The sequence below is a fragment of the Phaseolus vulgaris genome, chromosome 2, assembly GCF_000499845.2.
Source record: "Phaseolus vulgaris cultivar G19833 chromosome 2, P. vulgaris v2.0, whole genome shotgun sequence".
NCBI classification, from domain to species: domain Eukaryota; kingdom Viridiplantae; phylum Streptophyta; class Magnoliopsida; order Fabales; family Fabaceae; genus Phaseolus; species Phaseolus vulgaris.
The window spans coordinates 34,121,910-34,140,970 of NC_023758.2; the positions used below are offsets into that span (position 1 = coordinate 34,121,910).

The 19,061-nt window shown below is 30.0% G+C and overlaps 2 protein-coding genes across 2 annotated transcripts; one reads left to right on the plus strand and one right to left on the minus strand.

Annotated features, from left to right (window-relative positions):
* Positions 1 to 2,098: 2,098 nt before the first annotated feature.
* On the minus strand, positions 2,099 to 8,058 carry LOC137811613 (purple acid phosphatase 3-like). Its single transcript, XM_068613412.1, has 7 exons — positions 7,833 to 8,058; positions 5,194 to 5,350; positions 5,011 to 5,118; positions 4,550 to 4,677; positions 4,237 to 4,365; positions 2,545 to 2,612; positions 2,099 to 2,465 (listed from the first exon to the last, which is right to left on the minus strand). Exons 1-6 carry the CDS (start codon positions 7,998 to 8,000, stop codon positions 2,565 to 2,567), a joined length of 738 nt encoding a protein of 245 aa, XP_068469513.1. The 5' UTR covers positions 8,001 to 8,058; the 3' UTR covers positions 2,099 to 2,465; positions 2,545 to 2,564.
* A 3,213-nt stretch (positions 8,059 to 11,271) lies between these two features.
* Positions 11,272 to 13,418, plus strand: LOC137811614 (heterodimeric geranylgeranyl pyrophosphate synthase small subunit, chloroplastic). Its single transcript, XM_068613413.1, has 3 exons — positions 11,272 to 11,441; positions 11,807 to 12,183; positions 12,706 to 13,418. The coding sequence occupies exons 2-3, from the start codon at positions 11,818 to 11,820 to the stop codon at positions 13,369 to 13,371; spliced, it is 1,032 nt and encodes a 343-aa protein (XP_068469514.1). The 5' UTR covers positions 11,272 to 11,441; positions 11,807 to 11,817; the 3' UTR covers positions 13,372 to 13,418.
* The last annotated feature ends 5,643 nt before the right edge of the window (positions 13,419 to 19,061 follow it).

Here is a 19,061-nt window from a genome sequence, read left to right on the forward strand (position 1 = left end):
TCTTATTTTACAAACATTCTTGTGTTTTGTACCATCTTGTTGTGTATTAGATTAACTTGGTGCCTGGGAGTGTTTTGTACCATCTTGTTGTGTATTAGATTAACTTGGTGCCTGGGAGTGTTTTGTACCATCTTGTTGTGTATTAGATTAACTTGGTGCCTTCCTCGTATATCATTACAAAAAAATCATGAAATAGAAACCAATATTTAGAGACCAAAATAATTAGTTGTAATAGTAACTAAATTAGAGCCATTTTAGAAACTAAAAAAAATGGTTTCTAAATTAGTTTCTATTATTGTTAAATAGTTTATAAATTGGTATCTAATTAGCAACCAATGTTTTTGCTACCAAATAATTGATAGTTAAAACATTGATTGCTAATTAGATACCAATTTATAAACTATTTAACAATAATAGAAACTAATTTAGAAATCAATTTTTTTTTTAGTTTATAAAATGGTCTCTAATTCATATATTATTACAATTAATTATTTTGATTTCTAAAAATTAATTTCTACTTCATGATTTTATTGTAGCTTATACTTTACCTTTTATAATTTAGGCTTCACCAAACCACATTCATGAGATTTATACTTGTTCTTAGCTTATTTATCTCTACAGGCGTCTTATGTATATCCAACTTTGTCATCCGATTGAACTTCCACTACTTCTTTTAAGATTAGACACCATCTATTATCTTCTATGATTACAAAATTTGTTACATAAGACATATATTGACTAATTGATGTTAGTTTTTACTTGCTAGTGTCAACTTTTAGCCAATAATATAAATGTTTATTTTTTTATATTTTTAAACACGTTTAAATTATTATCAATTCCAATGTTAGATTGGTATTAAAAAATCAAAAAAAATACATTAAGTATTTTTTCTTGCCTTATATTTCATTAAATTTTAACTAACAAGCATTATTGGTTTATCTTAGAAAAATAATTATTCTTTCTCACTAATTATGAGAGATCTTTCTGAGAAACAAGAAAAGATGACTCAACAATCCCTACCAAAGATGTAGAATTCAGCAAACTATTATAAAAGTACCACCAAAGTTACTTTCGGTACATGTTTCCCCCTAATTTGCACTACATAGTTTTAATTAGTTTTTGTTCATTATATTCAATTTCAAAATGTAAGAATAAATATGTAACATTTTCATCAAATGAATATGTTATAACCTCTAACATCAAGCTTTTATTAATCTCTTATACATATTGAAGGTATTAAATAAAAAAATTAATTACATTTAACAATTAAAACAAAAAAAAAACATATTTTTTCATTTATTAACCAAGGTCGTAGAAATATTTAAAACTTCTTGAAAAATACGCGTAATGCATCGGTACATACGTTTATGTTCTTCATTTATATATAGTTATATGACACGATTAACTCCTCTCGTATTTTATACTCTCACTAATTATCTATTATATGTTATCGAGCTCTTCTACATGTACCCAACCTAGCAACAAAAAATCCATAATTTACATTATGGCTTCCATGCAATTTGAATGGAAAAATAACTATTTTCTTCTGACGATATTTTTTTTCTTTTATTTTTCATATTACTACGGAAATTTACCTAATATGTATATCATTTTAAAGGCATGTGGTATAGAGATTATTAAATGGGGTTTATTGAACTCATTTTAACTCAAAGCAGATTGAATTGAAACACATTTAAATAAATTAGGATTAACATTTTCACACGATCATAATGATCATAATAAAATAGTTATTAATCATTCACATAATTAGATTTAGCAATTCAGAAGCATATAAGTGGCTAGAGGCAATTAAAACCAGGTAAGAATAGGTGTTAGTAAACTGTTTCATATCATTGCCAGAGTAAAAAATTTAAAATATTAATCAATAAAAAATAATATTAATATACTTTTAAAGTAATTATTTTAAAATTTTGATATTAAATAAAAATGTAAAAAATATTTGGTTTTTTTTATATTTTAACTCTGATTTCATACGCAGATCATGTACATAAAATCTCATCGAACATTATCTGTTTAATTATCTTAATCACAAAAGTTGCCAAACAGCACGCACGCTAAACAAATATTATGGAACAGATTTTAGTCAAATGCATCGTCTGAAATATGAAGCCAAACCACATAAACAGTGATTGAACTCAATGGTTTATTTCTATCATGTTTTTTCTTGTTCTCAGTATTTTGATTTTCTTGTTCTCAAGGTTTTTGTTTTCTTGTTTCATAATGAACTTGTTCACCAAGCTCGGTGAAGCTGTTTGGACGTGTTCCATTTGTATAGAACATGGCCGAGGACATCATAGAATACTATGTCAATTTCAGTTTCAGTGACCTGAACAGACATGAATCCTTGACCATCGTAGTAGAACTTCATTTCTTCTGGGTTCCTCCAGTTCACAACTCCCTTCCACGCCTTAGACCCTCCACCGCTGGTAAAAAATTGTATTGCACTGAAATCATGTATATATGTTTAGTATATGTAGTTAAAATAAACTTCACTACACAGTATGTGACTAGAAATTAACAAACCTGTCAATACTGCTTATGTGTTATAGGCAGTGATCGTGTCCATTTATGAAAAGATCAATGTTGTTTGCCTGAGAAACAATAGACACATAACAGTTCGTTGAAGCTAGTAATTTAACCTACGATATTTACTCATGATGTGAAATATGCAATAGTTAGAACTTAAACAGTTGCAAGGATTCTCAGAGCATGTGAATATATCAATGATTCCGTCTCATGTATGGTGAGTGCTTAACGAGAGTATAAAGTGGAGGGTTTTTAAATAATAGCTCTAGGAAAGTGATGCAGTACAAGAACTATGAGGAGGTCAAAAATGATGCGCAACTTTCCTTCTATAGGATAGAAAAGAGTGCATCTGCTGAGATTTGTATTAGATTAACTTACATTATGTTTGGATATAGATTGTTGGATCTTATTGAGAAAATATTATGATTGAAGGTAGAATTTGTTATATAGATTAGATGAATTATTCTGTTTACTTACATACGAATTAAAACATTTCTTAAATACTACAATTTTTTTGATGTTGATAAAAGAAATTATTTTTGTTAATAAAAATAAAAAAAAAACCTTTCCAACAACGTCTTTGGAAAACCTTCAAATTGGAGGAGAATCTTGCTAACGTTCTTCCAGAATGATCACGAGTCTACACAAGTGGTTTCTGAGAGCCATGTTCAAAACTTAAGTTTTCCTAATCTTGGTTTCATTGTTGGGAATATTATCTTTGACTAGGGGAAAAGTGACAAAGATAAAACTCTAATTATCTTCAAAAGTGACAGATTTTGAGGCTGTTTCTAGTGTTGGGGTGATAGGGTGGAAAAGGAAGGTCTTGAAGATCATGAGGATAAACCACAACATAAAAATGAACAAGATACGTTGACTAATTCGTTAAAAGGTCACTTCTCTTAGAAGAAGTTTACGTGAACCTCCCAAAATGATTAATAATGTGGCTTTTAGCATTAAAGGTGGTACTCGTAACAATGCCTGATGAAGATTTCAGTTCTTTTCTAGAATGCTCGGATCATTGTTAGTGTTGAGATCTGACAACTGATAAAGTGAATTTACAATGATTTGGACGACGGTAGGATTAATCATTCTGAAATATTTTTTTGGCTTAATTTAAGATTTGATCTTGGATTACTTTTTATTTTGCTTCTACTTGTTTTTTTGTCTGATTGGTGTCTTGATCCGTTGACGTGTTTGATGTTGATTTAAAGTCTATGTTAGATTTTGGATGTGTTTGAAAGTTTGGTGGTTGTGTTATGTTTAGACGCTTTCATTAATTTTGTGTTGACGGATTCTGACAAGGTTATTGAGTCTTTCTTTTAATTAGTGAATGCAGTTGATATTTATACGGATTTGAGTGATTTATTTTGTTTATTTATTTATTTTACTCATAAAAAAATACATATAGAAAATCTCACATGTACTTTTGTTTGAAAAGTTCATGGACTAGGTGGATATAACCATATATAATCTCTGAACCGTTACTACTAAAGGTAATGAGTTCACCTGAACTAACGGACTTAAATATAATAATAGGATACATTTGATATCTTTTGTAGAAGGGAAAAAAAGTTACGTAGAAAATTTAAATTTTTATAGTATTAGATAATTGAAAAAAACTTTAAAATGATTATTATAAAAGGAAACCAACTTATATATTTTATTTAAAATATAAAAATTGAAAATTACCTGGAGAATTGGGAGAAGCTGCTTTACAAGTTCATCTGTGTCACCATGTAGACCGGCACTTCTAATTGTATGGTGACCCACCACAATTTTCCACTTTGCATTTGATTCTTGTAAAGCCAAATCCACCTCCTATTTAAATTCAGCATACACACCAATGATTCCTAGGAGCTTTTGTTTGTATGAATTTACATATTTTTTATTTTTTTTTATTTTCGCATTATCAATTAATTAATAATATAAAGAAAAGATATTTGGGTGTTCTATTTCTTTTTCCAAGATTCGTTTTGATTGAGAAATGATGAGTGGGTAAAACCTTGAGGAGGTTGGAAATATATGTTTTGCGAGGTCCTATGCCTCTCCAATCATAAACATGGTCCCCAGGTTCCGTGAAGTATTTGTCCACAAATGGAGTGGTGTCTACGAAGAATAACTCTGCAACTTCTGAAACCAATAATTAATGCAACACAAAGCATGTCAATGTTCGTTTTATAGTTTAATTTAATATTTTAAGCTCACTTATTTCATTCTTCTATCTGTTTCAACTTTACTACTATTTTACTTTTTGCTCTTAAACAAATTTAGTGTATTTTAATTATTTTTTATTTAATAATTTTCTTGTAATAATGGTTTCAAATAAAATTAGACAAGTGATGGTAAGGATTAAAACATGAAGTGAAAACTTACAATTTTACGTGCAAGACAGAATAAAATTTAAAATGAATAATTAAAGGAATTGAAATAAAGTAAAATAAAAGAAAAGAAGTTTGATTTGACCTGCATTGACAATAAAAGATCTGAGGCAAAGCCATCTCTTGTGATGATTTGTGAGGACAGGACTAAGCTGTGCCTCAACATCGCCCCTATAGTCGTGGTTCCCCAAAACTACAACAATCTAAATATTAAACTAAAAAACTACACTGTTCATTCAAATTTAGGTTTAAGAAATTCAAGTCTTACCACTGTACCATTGCTTCTGCAAGCTAGAAGAAGTGTAGATTTTGGTGAATGACTCGTCAAAGGCTGGATCATCTATGCCTCTCAACCCACTGTCAAAAAAATTGTCTCCAGTGGAAATCACAAAATCGATCTTCAATTGCTCTCCAACAACTCCCATCTAGAAAAAAAAAACACTGAAATTCATCTTAGTTTCCAGAGTAATTGTTGAACTGAGCAAGAAGAAACATCAGAAAATGACCATTATTTGCTCTTTTTCAGATACATAATTGGAAACTCTTCCTGTAACTCCATGTGTTTCTTCCTATACATCTCCCTACTTAACAAAATATCCAAATTATCTGTTTTTACATTTTCAATTGAACGTTTTCTTTTTTACGGGAACGTGAAATTCAGAAATCTGAATTATAAAATCTGAAAATTAATTTTTTTATTTTAAATTCTATAATATAAAATACAAATTTCAAAATCTTCAATAAAAAATATTTGTATTTTAGATTTTATAATAATATAAAATATAATGTATTTTGGATTGTATAATTTAAAATACAAATTTTATATTTTAGATTATAAAATTTATACAATATTTACATTCTGAATTTATGGTAGAATTCAAAATGGATAGTTTTGATATTTTCAAAAATGTGGGGTGTACGAAAAAATTATTGGGGTGCCGAAAGAAATCGCATAGAGAATTGATTTGAATTGTTGGTCCAAACAATTCTTAAAATTGATCGCTCAGAAAATCGGTCAAATTAGTAAAAAAGCGTATTAAAGTTTAAGAAAAATTAGTTACAAAAATTATTTATAGATGAGTTTAATTGGTATGATGTACAAATTTATGCCATCAATCATTCAGAAATTATTTTAATGTAACTTTTAAGAAAATTAGCATAAGAATTAAAAAAAAAAACTTAATTAAATATGTGTGTATATCGATTTTTTGTGATTGGATGATAATAGTGTACTGTTCTTTATTCTATTATTTTTAAATATTTATTCAAAATATTTTAAATGAATTTTTATCATTTAACTATTTATTTCGACGCATTTATAAGACAATTAATATAATTTGTTAAAATAATTTAAATATGATTGTATTTACCCCCATGCTACCAGGCTTAGGAATGAAAATAAGTTGCTCATAAGTCTATACCTTAACTTATATCAAACTTAATCATATCAAATTGTGCCTCGAGTCGTTCAAAATGACTTTCAAATTTATAATAAGTTCTTTTCTTAAGAAAATTTAAATAATATAATTATAATGATATTATTGCGTAAATTTATATATTACTATTGTATTTGAATTAATATTTTGAAATTATGTATTTATTATTATATTTATCTGTTTAAATTCACTAATGTATTTTTTGACTTTTTAAAAACTTATACAAATATTAAAAAAAATTAAATACAATTATTTTTTAAAGTAATTGGTGACAACAAAATATTTGTCATAAATAGTGAAAAAAATTGTGATGAGAAAGTTAAAATTTATAACAAATGTGAATAAATATATATTTCTGATAGATTTTACAACAAAAACATGTCATCTCTAAACATTTCATTTCAAAACTGAATTCGTGATAAATATTTGTGATAACAATAGTTCATCATTATATCATAACAATCATCACACAATTTATAATATAATATTAGTGACAAACTTTATGATAACAATAATGAGGATATATCCACAGTAGGAAACGTAACCATTTAGCCTATTACCATCTAATTAACTAATAAACTCACTTTAAACAGATTAATAAAATAATATTGATTAGATAAGACAGACCTAGATGTTTCCATCCAAATAAGAAGTAATAAAATAATATTCATGTGATAATTCAGACCTAGATGTTTCTGTCCAAATAACAACTAAACTAGGCCTTCATCATGCTGCATCATTCTTATATATGTTATCAATTTTCTTTTCGGACCCTCAGGATTATTACTTAATAGATAAACAAATTGAGAATCCTATACCAAATTATAATTAAAGAAAAAAATACCTTTTATTAAAATATATTAATTTTAAAATTATATTATACCGTATCATAATTATAAATTGATATTTTTTATTTCATATATCAAACGATTTCAGAAAGAGTTACTCTGTACTAGCCACTTTGTATTTCAAGAAAATTAAATTCATTGGCTGTTTTTCTCCTCTCTATTAAGGGAAAAAAATATCATTATGGTTTAAAATTATGTATCCTCAATCAAATTTTTATATTATGTATTAATTTTTTTTTTTAAATTAAAATATGATTAAATTATTAAAAAGAATCAAAAGAAATATAATTTACATTATTACATGCTGTATATATAGCAATTTCCCATACCTAGATAGAGGTTTTAAATTCACTTTAACTAGTTACCAAGATTAAGCATGCAAAATTATTGGACTTGTCTCGGTGTAAACTCCATTTGAAAAGATGGAGTAGTAATAAATGTTGTGATCACTGATAACATGAAGAAAGTTGTGAAGAAAAATAAAACGAGTTTAAGTTAAAGTTTAAGTTATAATTAAGGAGAAAATTGTTAAAACAATCCCTAACAATGAAAATACTTTGCAGAGGAAAATGAGTATGATTGTTTGTGATGATGAGCATTGTTTGGCGTGAAAACGTGATTACCTGAAACGCAACTTCAGATTGGTTGTAAGCTCCTTTTCTTCCCCAATCTCCAATGACCAAGAAGCTAAGTGACCCATCTGCTTTAGCTGCTTCTTCAAACCGCTGAAGCAGTGCCGAGGAAACAACCAAACACAGTGCTACGCTACCAATGAAAACAAGAAAACTCATGGTTTAGGTCAGAGAATATCACAACATTTTGAATTACGGCTTTCAGAACCTTCATTTTATATATGATATCTTCCCAATCTTTTTATAATAGCACAACAATATAATATTTTTAAATTAATTATTATTTATTATAATTAGTTGTCAAATAATTTTTTATAAAATAAAAGTAAAGATTACTAATATAAATTTATTTACTAGATGACAAAAAGCTACCTAGATAGTATTTTTCAAATAACAATAATTAATAAATAAATTTTTGTTAATGCAAAATAAGACAGTGTAGCATGTGCATGGGTCATGTATAGGTCCATCATAATTTTTGAAAGACCATTATTTTATATCGTTAACAGAAAATAATTCAGCAAAGCACGCTAGCACAATTATTGGTAGAAATAAACATAATGCATTAGATGAAATCAATTCACTTCTTACAGATAGTAACATCATATTAACACCAACAAAACACAGATATAAAACTGATATTGATACAAACATGAAATACGTATAATTTCTAAAATTAGATACGAAAACACATATTTATATATTATATAATTATATAAATTGGCAATAAAGATTTATATAAATAAGTATATTTTAGTTTATTTTAGCAGAAATATGTTTTCATGGCTGGTTCAAAAGGATTTGTTCTTTATTTTTATAATCATACTAAACATTTATACAATAAGTTTGAGTTTTTTAAAAAATTAATGTATTTTTTTCTTTTTTAAATTGTATTAGAATTATGCTACAATTGTCAGAAATCCAACAAATTTTTTTTGAATTGGACAACTTCACCGATACATGTCCTACGAGTGTCATACGAGGGATACATGTGTCCAACACGGACACGCTATTTAAGAGGAGTGTCTGATCCTCCTACACTTCATCCATACCGTTTTTTCATTTTTTTTTTATTTCTAACAATACCTATCTACAACAGTATAGATTAAAATTAATAAAACGAATCTATATTAACTTCCTTCTAATAAAAAAATATGTAAATAAAAAAATTAAAGACTTAAAATATCTCAAATAAAATTCTATAAAAATTAAATTAGTAAAATGTCATATTTAAATTAATTATTTTTTTATTTTAAAAATTTGTTTGATGTTATTTATTTTTAAATACTAAGGAAAGTATTAAGTTATTTTAACTCATTTATGTCATAAAAATATAACTTAATAATGATCCCATAATTTTTTTTAATTAAAATACTAAATCAAATAAATATGTTTATTTTTATTATTAGTTGAAGCGAAAATAATATTTTATATTCTTCCGGAAATCACAAAACCAGAAAAAAATCAGCAAAAGTCACAAAACTAGAAAAAAATCAGCAAGTTGTAAGAATGGAGTATAAAACTTAAAGAAATATTTTTGCACTAAGGAACGTTGAATACAACAAATTTTGTCTTCTCATTAACTCTCTCTACTCACGTTCAATTGATGAAATTGTTCTCTCTAATACTGCGGCTGAAGAAAAATCTGAAGAAAAATGAAAATGTTGTGGTTAGAAGGAAGGTATAAAAATGTAAGTTTATGCTTCACTTAAAATTATTTAAAAAATTTAAAAATGTTAACAATTAATAATATGAAAGTGTTGTTTGTTAAATACGTAAATTTTTTAGTTTGATTGGTTTGTATTTTTTTTCGGATTAAAAGGCGTTTTAACACTGAATTAATTACTTGGAATGTTCCATTAACGTAAATGATTGCATTATTAATGGATAAAGTATTATTTATGCATGGTATGGTCAATCCATTATATTTTCTTCACCAAAAAAAGTAGCATTGGTTTTTATCTTGACGAACGATTCCATCTTTGCCTAATGATAGCAAGAGAGATACCCTCCTCGTCGGTATTCACACATTGAGTTGGGTACCATTTTCATGGGTTGAGTTTTTCTATTTGTCATGATAAATTTAACGAATTAAATTGAGTAGAGTTAAATCTAGATATTGAAATAAAAAATTGAAGAAAAAGTTGTTATTTTAAGTATCAATTTAACTAAAAAATAAAATTTTTATAAAAATTAATTCAAGATTTTAAGTAAATTAATAAGTTAGTTATTACAAGTTGATCGAACTAATTTAAGATATAAAAAAAATACAATTTGTGGCAAATTCTTACTGCATTTTCATATTTTTTTCTTTATTTTATTTTTTTTTAATTTCAATAATACTCTCTTGTTATGATAAAAAGTGTGGTGTATTTTTTTTCATTTTCAAGTGGTAATAGTTGTTTGTGGTGGTTGGTGGTATTAGTAATTAAGATAAACTTTATAGTATTTTTACTGATGGTGATTATATTTTTGTTCGCTTATATATTAAACAATGTTAAAGCATCACACCTTATTAATTTAAAGTTCTAATTTTTAGTTTTGATAATTATTAGATTGTATGTTATATTTACAAGTTTGTTGATGAAATAATGTTAATATATCAATTTTTAATGTTAGATTGGAATATCTTGAAGTAGGTATGGCTAAATTTATCATAATTTAACTACTTTATTATTATTTTTTTAATTGTTCTTCTTCAAAGTTTAAATTTAATGTCATATTATTGTTATGATTACAAGTAATAATATTTTTGTTATCAATATATTTAATATTCATTTAAATTATTTATGTTGTATTATTCATTAATTTAAAAAATATAATAGTAACAATTGTTGCTATATTCCAAAAGTTAGATTTATAGGGATCAATCAACTAGAAAGTACTAATTGGTGGTTTGGTTTTGAAAACAATTGTAATTATTGAGATAATAAGAGTTTTATCTGTTTTATCGAGAAGGTTTATAATATTAAATTAAATCATTAATTAATACTATAACCTAAATTTTAAATCACTAAGTTCAATACATAAATTTTACTTAAACGAAAAAGTAATATTTATATTGAATAATTTGTAAATATACGCATAAAATTAATATTTTTATTAAATAATTTTTAGATTTAATTAGTATATGCATCTCTTTATTATTTTAATGATAATAAATTAAATTTTAATGGTAGAAATTTAATTATATAAAATTCAAAATATGAAAGTAAATTTCCAATTTTTATTATTAATGAATTTCCTCACAATTAAATCAGTTAATAAATTAATTATATTTAATAAGTGTTTTGGATTCCATCTTTTAAAAAATTGAAAGAAAATGAAAAATAGTTTAAGAATTTTATAGGAAAAAAAATAACATGAAGTAAATTTATACAAATATTAATAAAAAATACTATATAAATTTGATAATAAAAAGCAGTGAACCAATAGAAACTCGCCAACACCTTACCATACCTAATCGCACTACCCATTGACTCCCACACCTTATCATATCACTCACATCCCATTGCCTCAATTCAACTCAACTCTCTCCTCCTTTGCTGGATCTGCTTTTCACTTTTCTCTTCTATTGCGTTCTCCCTGATTCAGTATCTGGTAATTTTTTCTTTCTTTTCTCTAATTTACTGTACTGTGAAAGATGGGTGTTTGACTATTTGGCTTAACATAGAAATGATTGACCTGGAAGATGATTGATTCTATGAGGTTCAAATTGAAAATTGTTGATTATAGGGACTTTGTTATTTGAGTTTGAGTTATTTTTCAGGTCAATTACTGTGCTTTTCTGGGTTTGTTTGTTGTTCTTTCTGTAATTAGATGAACCAATGCTTTCTGTTGTTTGTAAAAGTTTTGCGTCCACCGTTTGTTTGATGAAATGGGTATCTTTGGTTTGAATGGATATTAAGGTTACTAGAGATAACATTGATAACATGTTTTGATCGTTTCCTTTTTTTTTCATATAGAGTGGTCAGGGATGGCTCCTTTCGCAATTACAACAACATTGGGCACTTCTCACACCTGCCACCTACCAAAGCCTGTAAACTTGGAGTTTCCAATTCGCTGCTCCGCTGCTGCTTCTTCTCCTTCTACGGTTTCCATTCGATCAAAAGCTTCTGATTTTGATTTGAGGACATATTGGGCTTCCCTAATGGTGCAGATCAATCAGAAGCTCGACGAAGCCATTCCAGTTCAGTTTCCTCCTCAGATATATGAAGCTATGAGGTATTCAGTCCTTGCCAAAGGTGTCAAGCGAGCCCCACCTGTTATGTGCATCTCTGCATGTGAACTCTTTGGGGGCAGTCGCCTTGCCGCCTTCCCTACTGCCTGTGCCCTTGAAATGGTTATATTCTTTTTGCACCCTATCATTTTGTCTTGATTCTGTTGAGTTTTTATTATCTTGATGTAATGACCTGAGGCATTTGAGCGACATTGGTTTATCATTGTCACGTTTTTGTTTTTATTATAGTAGAGTTTTGTCAGTCAAATATACCTGATCCTAATTTCCTCACTTTTTCATTTGATTTTAGAATAACATTAGTTGCATGATGAGTTGTAGGAGTGCCGTGTTATTATTCATGTAAATAAGTGTTTTGGATTCCATCTTTTGCTAGCTGTATTTGCATCATAGAGTACCTATCTACCTTTAGATGAACCGTTAATTCAACAATACCTTTATTTGCAGTTTGCATCGTTCTTGAACAAAATAGATTCTCTGAATTCGTGTTTTGAACTCCTGATGGGATACAAAATGGATATTATGAAGTGTTGGTATGTACTTCACTAAAAAGTAATGGCAAAATTGAATGTGTTCCTGATTATTTTGAAACATATATTGTTAATCTTATATTTCTATGGCAATCAGGTTCATGCAGCTTCATTGATACATGATGATCTTCCCTGCATGGATGACTCCCCCTCACGCCGTGGGAAACCTTCAAACCATACCATATATGGTGTTGACATGGCAATTCTTGCTGGTGATGCGCTCTTTCCCCTTGGATTTCGTCACATTGTTTCACAGACTCCCTCTGACCTTGTGCCTGAGCCGAATCTCCTTCGTGTGATTGCCGAGATGGCTCGCTCTGTAGGCTCCACTGGTATGGCTGCAGGGCAGTTCCTGGACCTTGAAGGAGGACCCAATGCAGTTGAATTTATACAAGTAAAAAAGTTTGGTGAAATGGGAGAGTGTTCTGCAGTGTGTGGAGGATTGTTGGCTGGTGCTGACGATGATGAGATAGAGAGACTGAGGAGGTACGGGAGAGCTGTTGGGGTATTGTATGCAGTTGTGGATGATATTCAGGAAGAGAGATTGAAAGCTGAGGGAGGTGGTGACGGGAAAAACAGGGGGAAGAGTTACACAGAGCTTAACGGAGTAGAAAAGGCAACAGAAAAAGCTGAAGAGCTCAGAGAAATGGCTAAGGAAGAATTAGATGGATTTGAGAAGTACGGGGAGCGAGTCTTTCCTCTCTATAGTTTTGTGGATTATGCATTTGATAGAAGCTTCAATGTTCTTGACGATGCCCGGTGATAATGGGTTTTTGTTATTTCTATATATATATATTTATAGTTCTTTGATTGATTGACTAAGTGAGAATCGATCATTGCATTGCATGAGAACTTACACGGTTTTGAACGCGGAACTCCAAGTCTCTTCAATCAATCTCAGCTTTTAAACTTTCCCGTTCATTTGGGTTTGATGTCTTGACCATTAAAATGGATGAGGATTGCACAGGAAACAACTTACAAATAATTATTAATGATACTTGAGACCAATGTTGCCAAACTCATAAGGATTGGAAAGGAGATAAAAGATCGTAACTCAACTCGTAAGAGTTACTAACATATGGAAAATAATATTCAATACATAACACAATTGAAAATAGGATCATAAATCATAAATTGTTCATACAAAAAACAACTAAGTTCACAAATATTTAATACAATTAAATTATCTAAGGAAATCCTTCATATTAATTGAAGGATAATCATCATCCTCTTCTACAAGATCTTCATTTTCATTAATGTTATCTATGTCACGACCTTCTTCATCCTCAACAATTGGAGGAACCTCCAAATCATCCATAGGTTCAAATTCTTCAACTTCAACCAAATCATCCATAGGTTCAATATCATTTATTTCATTAACTTCACAGTCCATTCATCATTAGAGGCAAGATTATCAATGTTGTAGTCTTGTGTTTTCCTAACATTCTTCTTCTTCATCAATCTTGAATTAGCCATCACAAAGACTACATCATTCATGGTCTTTTGGTGTAAACAATTTCTTTTTTTTTATGTGGACCTAAATAATTATAACATCATATTAGCCTCTAATTATAAAATGAACTCACAAATTTAAATGCTTACCCTTTCAAACGCACTCCAATTGCGCTCACAACTGGATGAGCTTCAAGTTAAATTCAATACGCTAACTGCAAATCTTTGTAGTTCCAGATGTTCATATCACCATATGATTCCCAACGTTGTGCTGGAGTTTTCGTTTTGAGTGCACATTGAGCTATTTCACAACCAAAAAATCCAAATTTACTCCTGAAACTCTCAATTTGGGCATCAGTCTTACTTATCTCATCAATGTCTCCTCCCATCCTTTCTAAACAATCATACATTCCCCGTTTCACCTCATAATCAACATTAAATTTCGGATTATAATGCAATATGGGATTAAGATAATAGCTTGCAGCATGTAATGACCTATGCAATTGGTTGTCCCATATTTGATCAATGATTTTCCAAAGGGGGTGTAACTAAGTAAATAAATTAATCTAGAAAATAAAGTTCACATTTCTAAAAAAGATTAGAAATGAAATAAAAGTGAAAGGTAATTAGTTATTTACCTTTTACAAACTCCATTGAAGAGACTTTGTATCTTCTCTTTAGCAAGGTCCATCTCTTCATAAATAAATCTCATGGATGGTTTTTCATCTGAATCCACCATGCGCAACACCTTAATTAGGGGAAGAACACCCCTCATACAATTCAAAATATTTTTCCATAATCCCTTATCTAATACCAAATTTTCAACAAGTATTCTGATAAGTGTCTAATTTCAGTAATATTTCATATTAAAATATAGGCACTTATGAGGATTTATTGCTAATTTACATATAAAATAATCCCTAATTTATGAATTTATACCTTTTTACATTTTTTATGATCTTTATTTGAATAAGAGTATTTTATTCCCAAATTTGGTGTTAATTACAGATTTCTAAGGAAGATTGGAGATTTGAATTAAAGATGAATGATTTGAGCTAAAAAGATAAAGATAGAAGGTCTCAGAATGGAAAAGATGCAAAGAAAGATTGGGCCTTTTTTATGTTTTATCATTTAGCCCATTAGCGCGACACAATAAACAACCTAACCCTAGAAAACTAGGATAAATAGAGGGCTAGAGGCTCAACCTTAGTGTGCCAGATTGAGAGGAAAACACCATAGACTGAATTGTAACCCAATTGGGAGAATGGAAGGTGATAGAAGTATGCGTGGCTAATTCTACCCTTTGGGATTGGGAGTAATCTGCTCAAACTCTTGTGTATTGAGGTGATATTTTATATATTAATATTCAGTTCTTGATTGATTATTGGTATTGTTGTTTTACTTTTATTTTTCCGTGACAAATTGAGAATCTTAAATCTGACCGGGAGGTATTTTTAGGGTTCGGACCTAAACAACAATACTTAACAGATTTGAGTGCTAGGAATAGACTTGAAATGTTAATTGCTATTAAACGTCTGAGCTTCGTGAGCTTCGTTCTAAGTTGTTCTTATAATTATGCGAGGGATCGATAGTTAGGGAACATTCTTAAGGATTTTATATGCAAGGAATCGATATAAATGATTTTTATACGGGCATCAATTTCAATTAAAGAACTTAATATTGACATGTTAATCAAAATACATGAGAGTGAGAGAGATGAAACCTAATCCCTATTTTTCCAATTGAAACAATTAATTCTTTGTCTGTTTTCTTATTGATCATCGCCAACACAACCACTCTCAATACACTTTTAATTGTTTTGTTCTATATTTAGCGATTATTGTACTTGATAATTCACTGTTCCTTGTGGGATCGATATCCGTCCTTAATAATTGTCCCTAAGGACGGATATCGATCCCACAAGGAACAGTGAATTATCAAGTACAATAATCGCTAAATATAGAACAAAATAATTAAAAATGTATTGAGAGTGGTTGTGTTGGCGATGATCAATAAGAAAACAGACAAAGAATTAATTGTTTCAATTGGAAAAATAGGGATTAGGTTTCATCTCTCTCACTCTCATGTTAACATATAAAAATCATTTATATCGATTCCTCGCATATAAAATCCTTAAGAATGTTCCCTAACTATCGATCCCTCGTATAATTATAAGAACAACTTAGAACGAAGCTCACGAAGCTCAGACGTTTAATAGCAATTAACATTTCAAGTCTATTCCTAGCACTCAAATCTGTTAAGTATTGTTGTTTAGGTCCGAACCCTAAAAATACCTCCCGGTCAGATTTAAGATTCTCAATTTGTCACGGAAAATTAAAAGTAAAACAACAATACCAATAATCAATCAAGAACTGAATATTAATATATAAAATATCACCTCAATACATAAGAGTTTGAGCAGATTACTCCCAATCCCAAAGGTAGAATTAGCCACGCATACTTCTATCACCTTCCATTCTCCCAATTGGGTTACAATTCACTCTATGGTGTTTTCTTATCAATCTGGCACACTAAGGTTGAACCTCTAGTCCTATATTTATCCTAGTTTTCTAGGGTTAGGTTGTTTATTGTGTCGCGCTAATGGGCTAAATGATAAAACATAGAAAAGGCTCAATCTTTCTTTGCATCTTTTCCATTCTGGGACCTTCTATCTTTATCTTTTTAGCTCAAATCATTCATCTTTAATCCAAATCTCCAATCTTCCTTAAAAATCTGCAATTAACACCAAATTTGGGAATAAAATACTCTTATTCAAATAAAGATCATACAAAATGTAAAAAGGTATAAATTCATAAATTAGGGATTATTTTATATGTAAATTAGCAATAAATCCTCATAAGTGCCTATATTTTAATATGAAATATTACTGAAATTAGACACTTATCAATGACTCACCCCTACTCTCTTTTTGAGTTGGTCTTTTTCTAAAACTTTCAGAATCACCCACATTACTATCCAAGTCTTCTTTGAACATAAATTTCTTGATTAAATTTTGCTGCAACATAGAAACAATACTCAACATTAATTTTTTAACCTCTTTGGGAATGGCAAGACATGCTCCAACATCCTTTAAAGTGTCTGCAAGATGATGTTTTAATCTATAAATACCTTCAGTTAAAACCTTCTTAGGATATGTGCATTTCACGTTTCTTTATTTTCCATCAATAGAAACACAATGATTCCATGCAGGGTCTTTCCTAATACTTCCTTTTTTTTTGCACTGTCACCATCTGAAGCCATTATAAAAGGTACAAACATTGTTTCAACTTCTGAGTTGTCACTGTCTTGGAGAAGAAAACAATGAGAACTGTGACTTTGATGGAAAATAAAAGAAGAGAAGAATGTGAGCAATTGTTGTGGCAAACACAAGCGACGACAATGGCATTCGCGAGCAGTGGCGATGGTGAATGTTGGTGACAGCGGTGGCGATGGCGAACACTAGCGGCAACAATGGTGAATGTTAGCAATGGAGAACGCGACCGCGAGCGATAGCGGTGGCGGAGAACCTAAGCGCGACAACAACGCTGGTGGAGAACGTGAGTTTAGAAGTGCTTGTTTTCTCTCTTTAGGGGTTTGTGACTCTTCAGTATCTTTCACTTTTCACTCTACTCTTTCCTGCTTCACTCACTCGCAGATATGGTTTTGGGTCACATTGGGTCGCACTAAGCCTTAAAATGGCCACGTTAGGTTACGATGCAGATCGACAATGCCTTCCGATGCAACGATGCACCGTGTCGTGTGGCGCCACGGGACGATCCACTCCGATGTCTATTCGTCGATCGAGTCACCTCGGTTTGGCTTACAGACTCGCTACCTCGTGCGAGTTCGTGAGTTTACTCGCGATTTTGACTACATTGCTTGAGGACTAGCCTAGTTATTCGTACAATATATGGTCAGATGAAGCACAAGCTTGACAATAGTGGGGCAATCCCAGTTTATCATGAGGAACGTGAGCCCACATGCTCTAACTTCCATGAAACTTCGAGAATGATGGAAGCAAACAGCTCTTGACACGTCTACAATCAAACAAACGTGTCAACCAGCACCTAGGGCGCAACTTTCATCAACATCCCTTCACCAAAAACATAATGGAGGTTTCCCTCCCAAACAATTGGAATAGTCCCACGCTAGATAAGTATGACAGATCCATTAACCCTAACGAGCACATCAACCCATACATAACACAGATGAGCATGTACACTGTCGAGGATGTGTTGTATTATCAAGTGTTCCCCACCTACCTAAAGGGGGTTGCTGCAAGCTAGTTCACACGACTCTCACTCGACAGACTAATAAGTTGTAAATAACTAATAAAATAGTTCATGAACTGTGGTTCATACTGTAATTACCAAACATATTCATGCCATTTTGTAGCTAAATCAAGTTGTACATTTCTTGATTCTTTACCAAATTTGGGAAAGTCATCATCAAATTTCTTCCATTGCATAGAATCAGCTGGATGACGATATATGCCATAACATTTTTTTCATTTGCATGTCATCTGAGGTTTTTAGCATCATTTGGATTTGCAAACAAACACTTAATTCTTTGAATGATCGGAAGATACCACACATTCTTCATAGGGGGTCCTCCTTTGTCATCGCTTAAATACTATCTTCATCTTTTTCTTTCAACTTGTAACATCTAACTCATACCTCAAACATGTTTTCAACAATTCAAAATCCTTCCTGTATAACATGCAATCATTAGGAAATGCATGTATTTTTTTTATACATCATACTCATCAGACAAAGAATCTTTTTGACCTCATAATTATGATTAGGTAGACTATTTTCCTGTAAAAGCATTTCCTTCAACAAAACAAGCAATTTTGTGAAGTTTTTATCGGTACATCCATTAATTGCCTTCAAATTCGTCAATCATAACATTGTCGACAAGCATGTAAAATTAGTTGATCCAGGATACAAGGGAACTTTGCATCGCTAGACATACTTTCGTATGATTGGTCTTATGCAAAAG

Excerpts from the sequence above, each read along its gene's own strand:
- LOC137811614 (XM_068613413.1), top strand. The coding sequence starts at position 11,818 with ATGGCTCCTTTCGCAATTACAACAACATTGGGCACTTCTCACACCTGC. Across the intron at positions 12,184-12,705 it reads CTGCCTGTGCCCTTGAAATG|GTTCATGCAGCTTCATTGAT; the intron begins GTTATATTCTTT and ends TATGGCAATCAG.
- LOC137811613 (XM_068613412.1), bottom strand. The coding sequence starts at position 8,000 with ATGAGTTTTCTTGTTTTCATTGGTAGCGTAGCACTGTGTTTGGTTGTT. Across the intron at positions 4,678-5,010 it reads ATCTTTTATTGTCAATGCAG|AAGTTGCAGAGTTATTCTTC; the intron begins GTCAAATCAAAC and ends TATTGGTTTCAG. Across the intron at positions 2,613-4,236 it reads AGCTTCTCCCAATTCTCCAG|GCAAACAACATTGATCTTTT; the intron begins GTAATTTTCAAT and ends ATTGTTTCTCAG.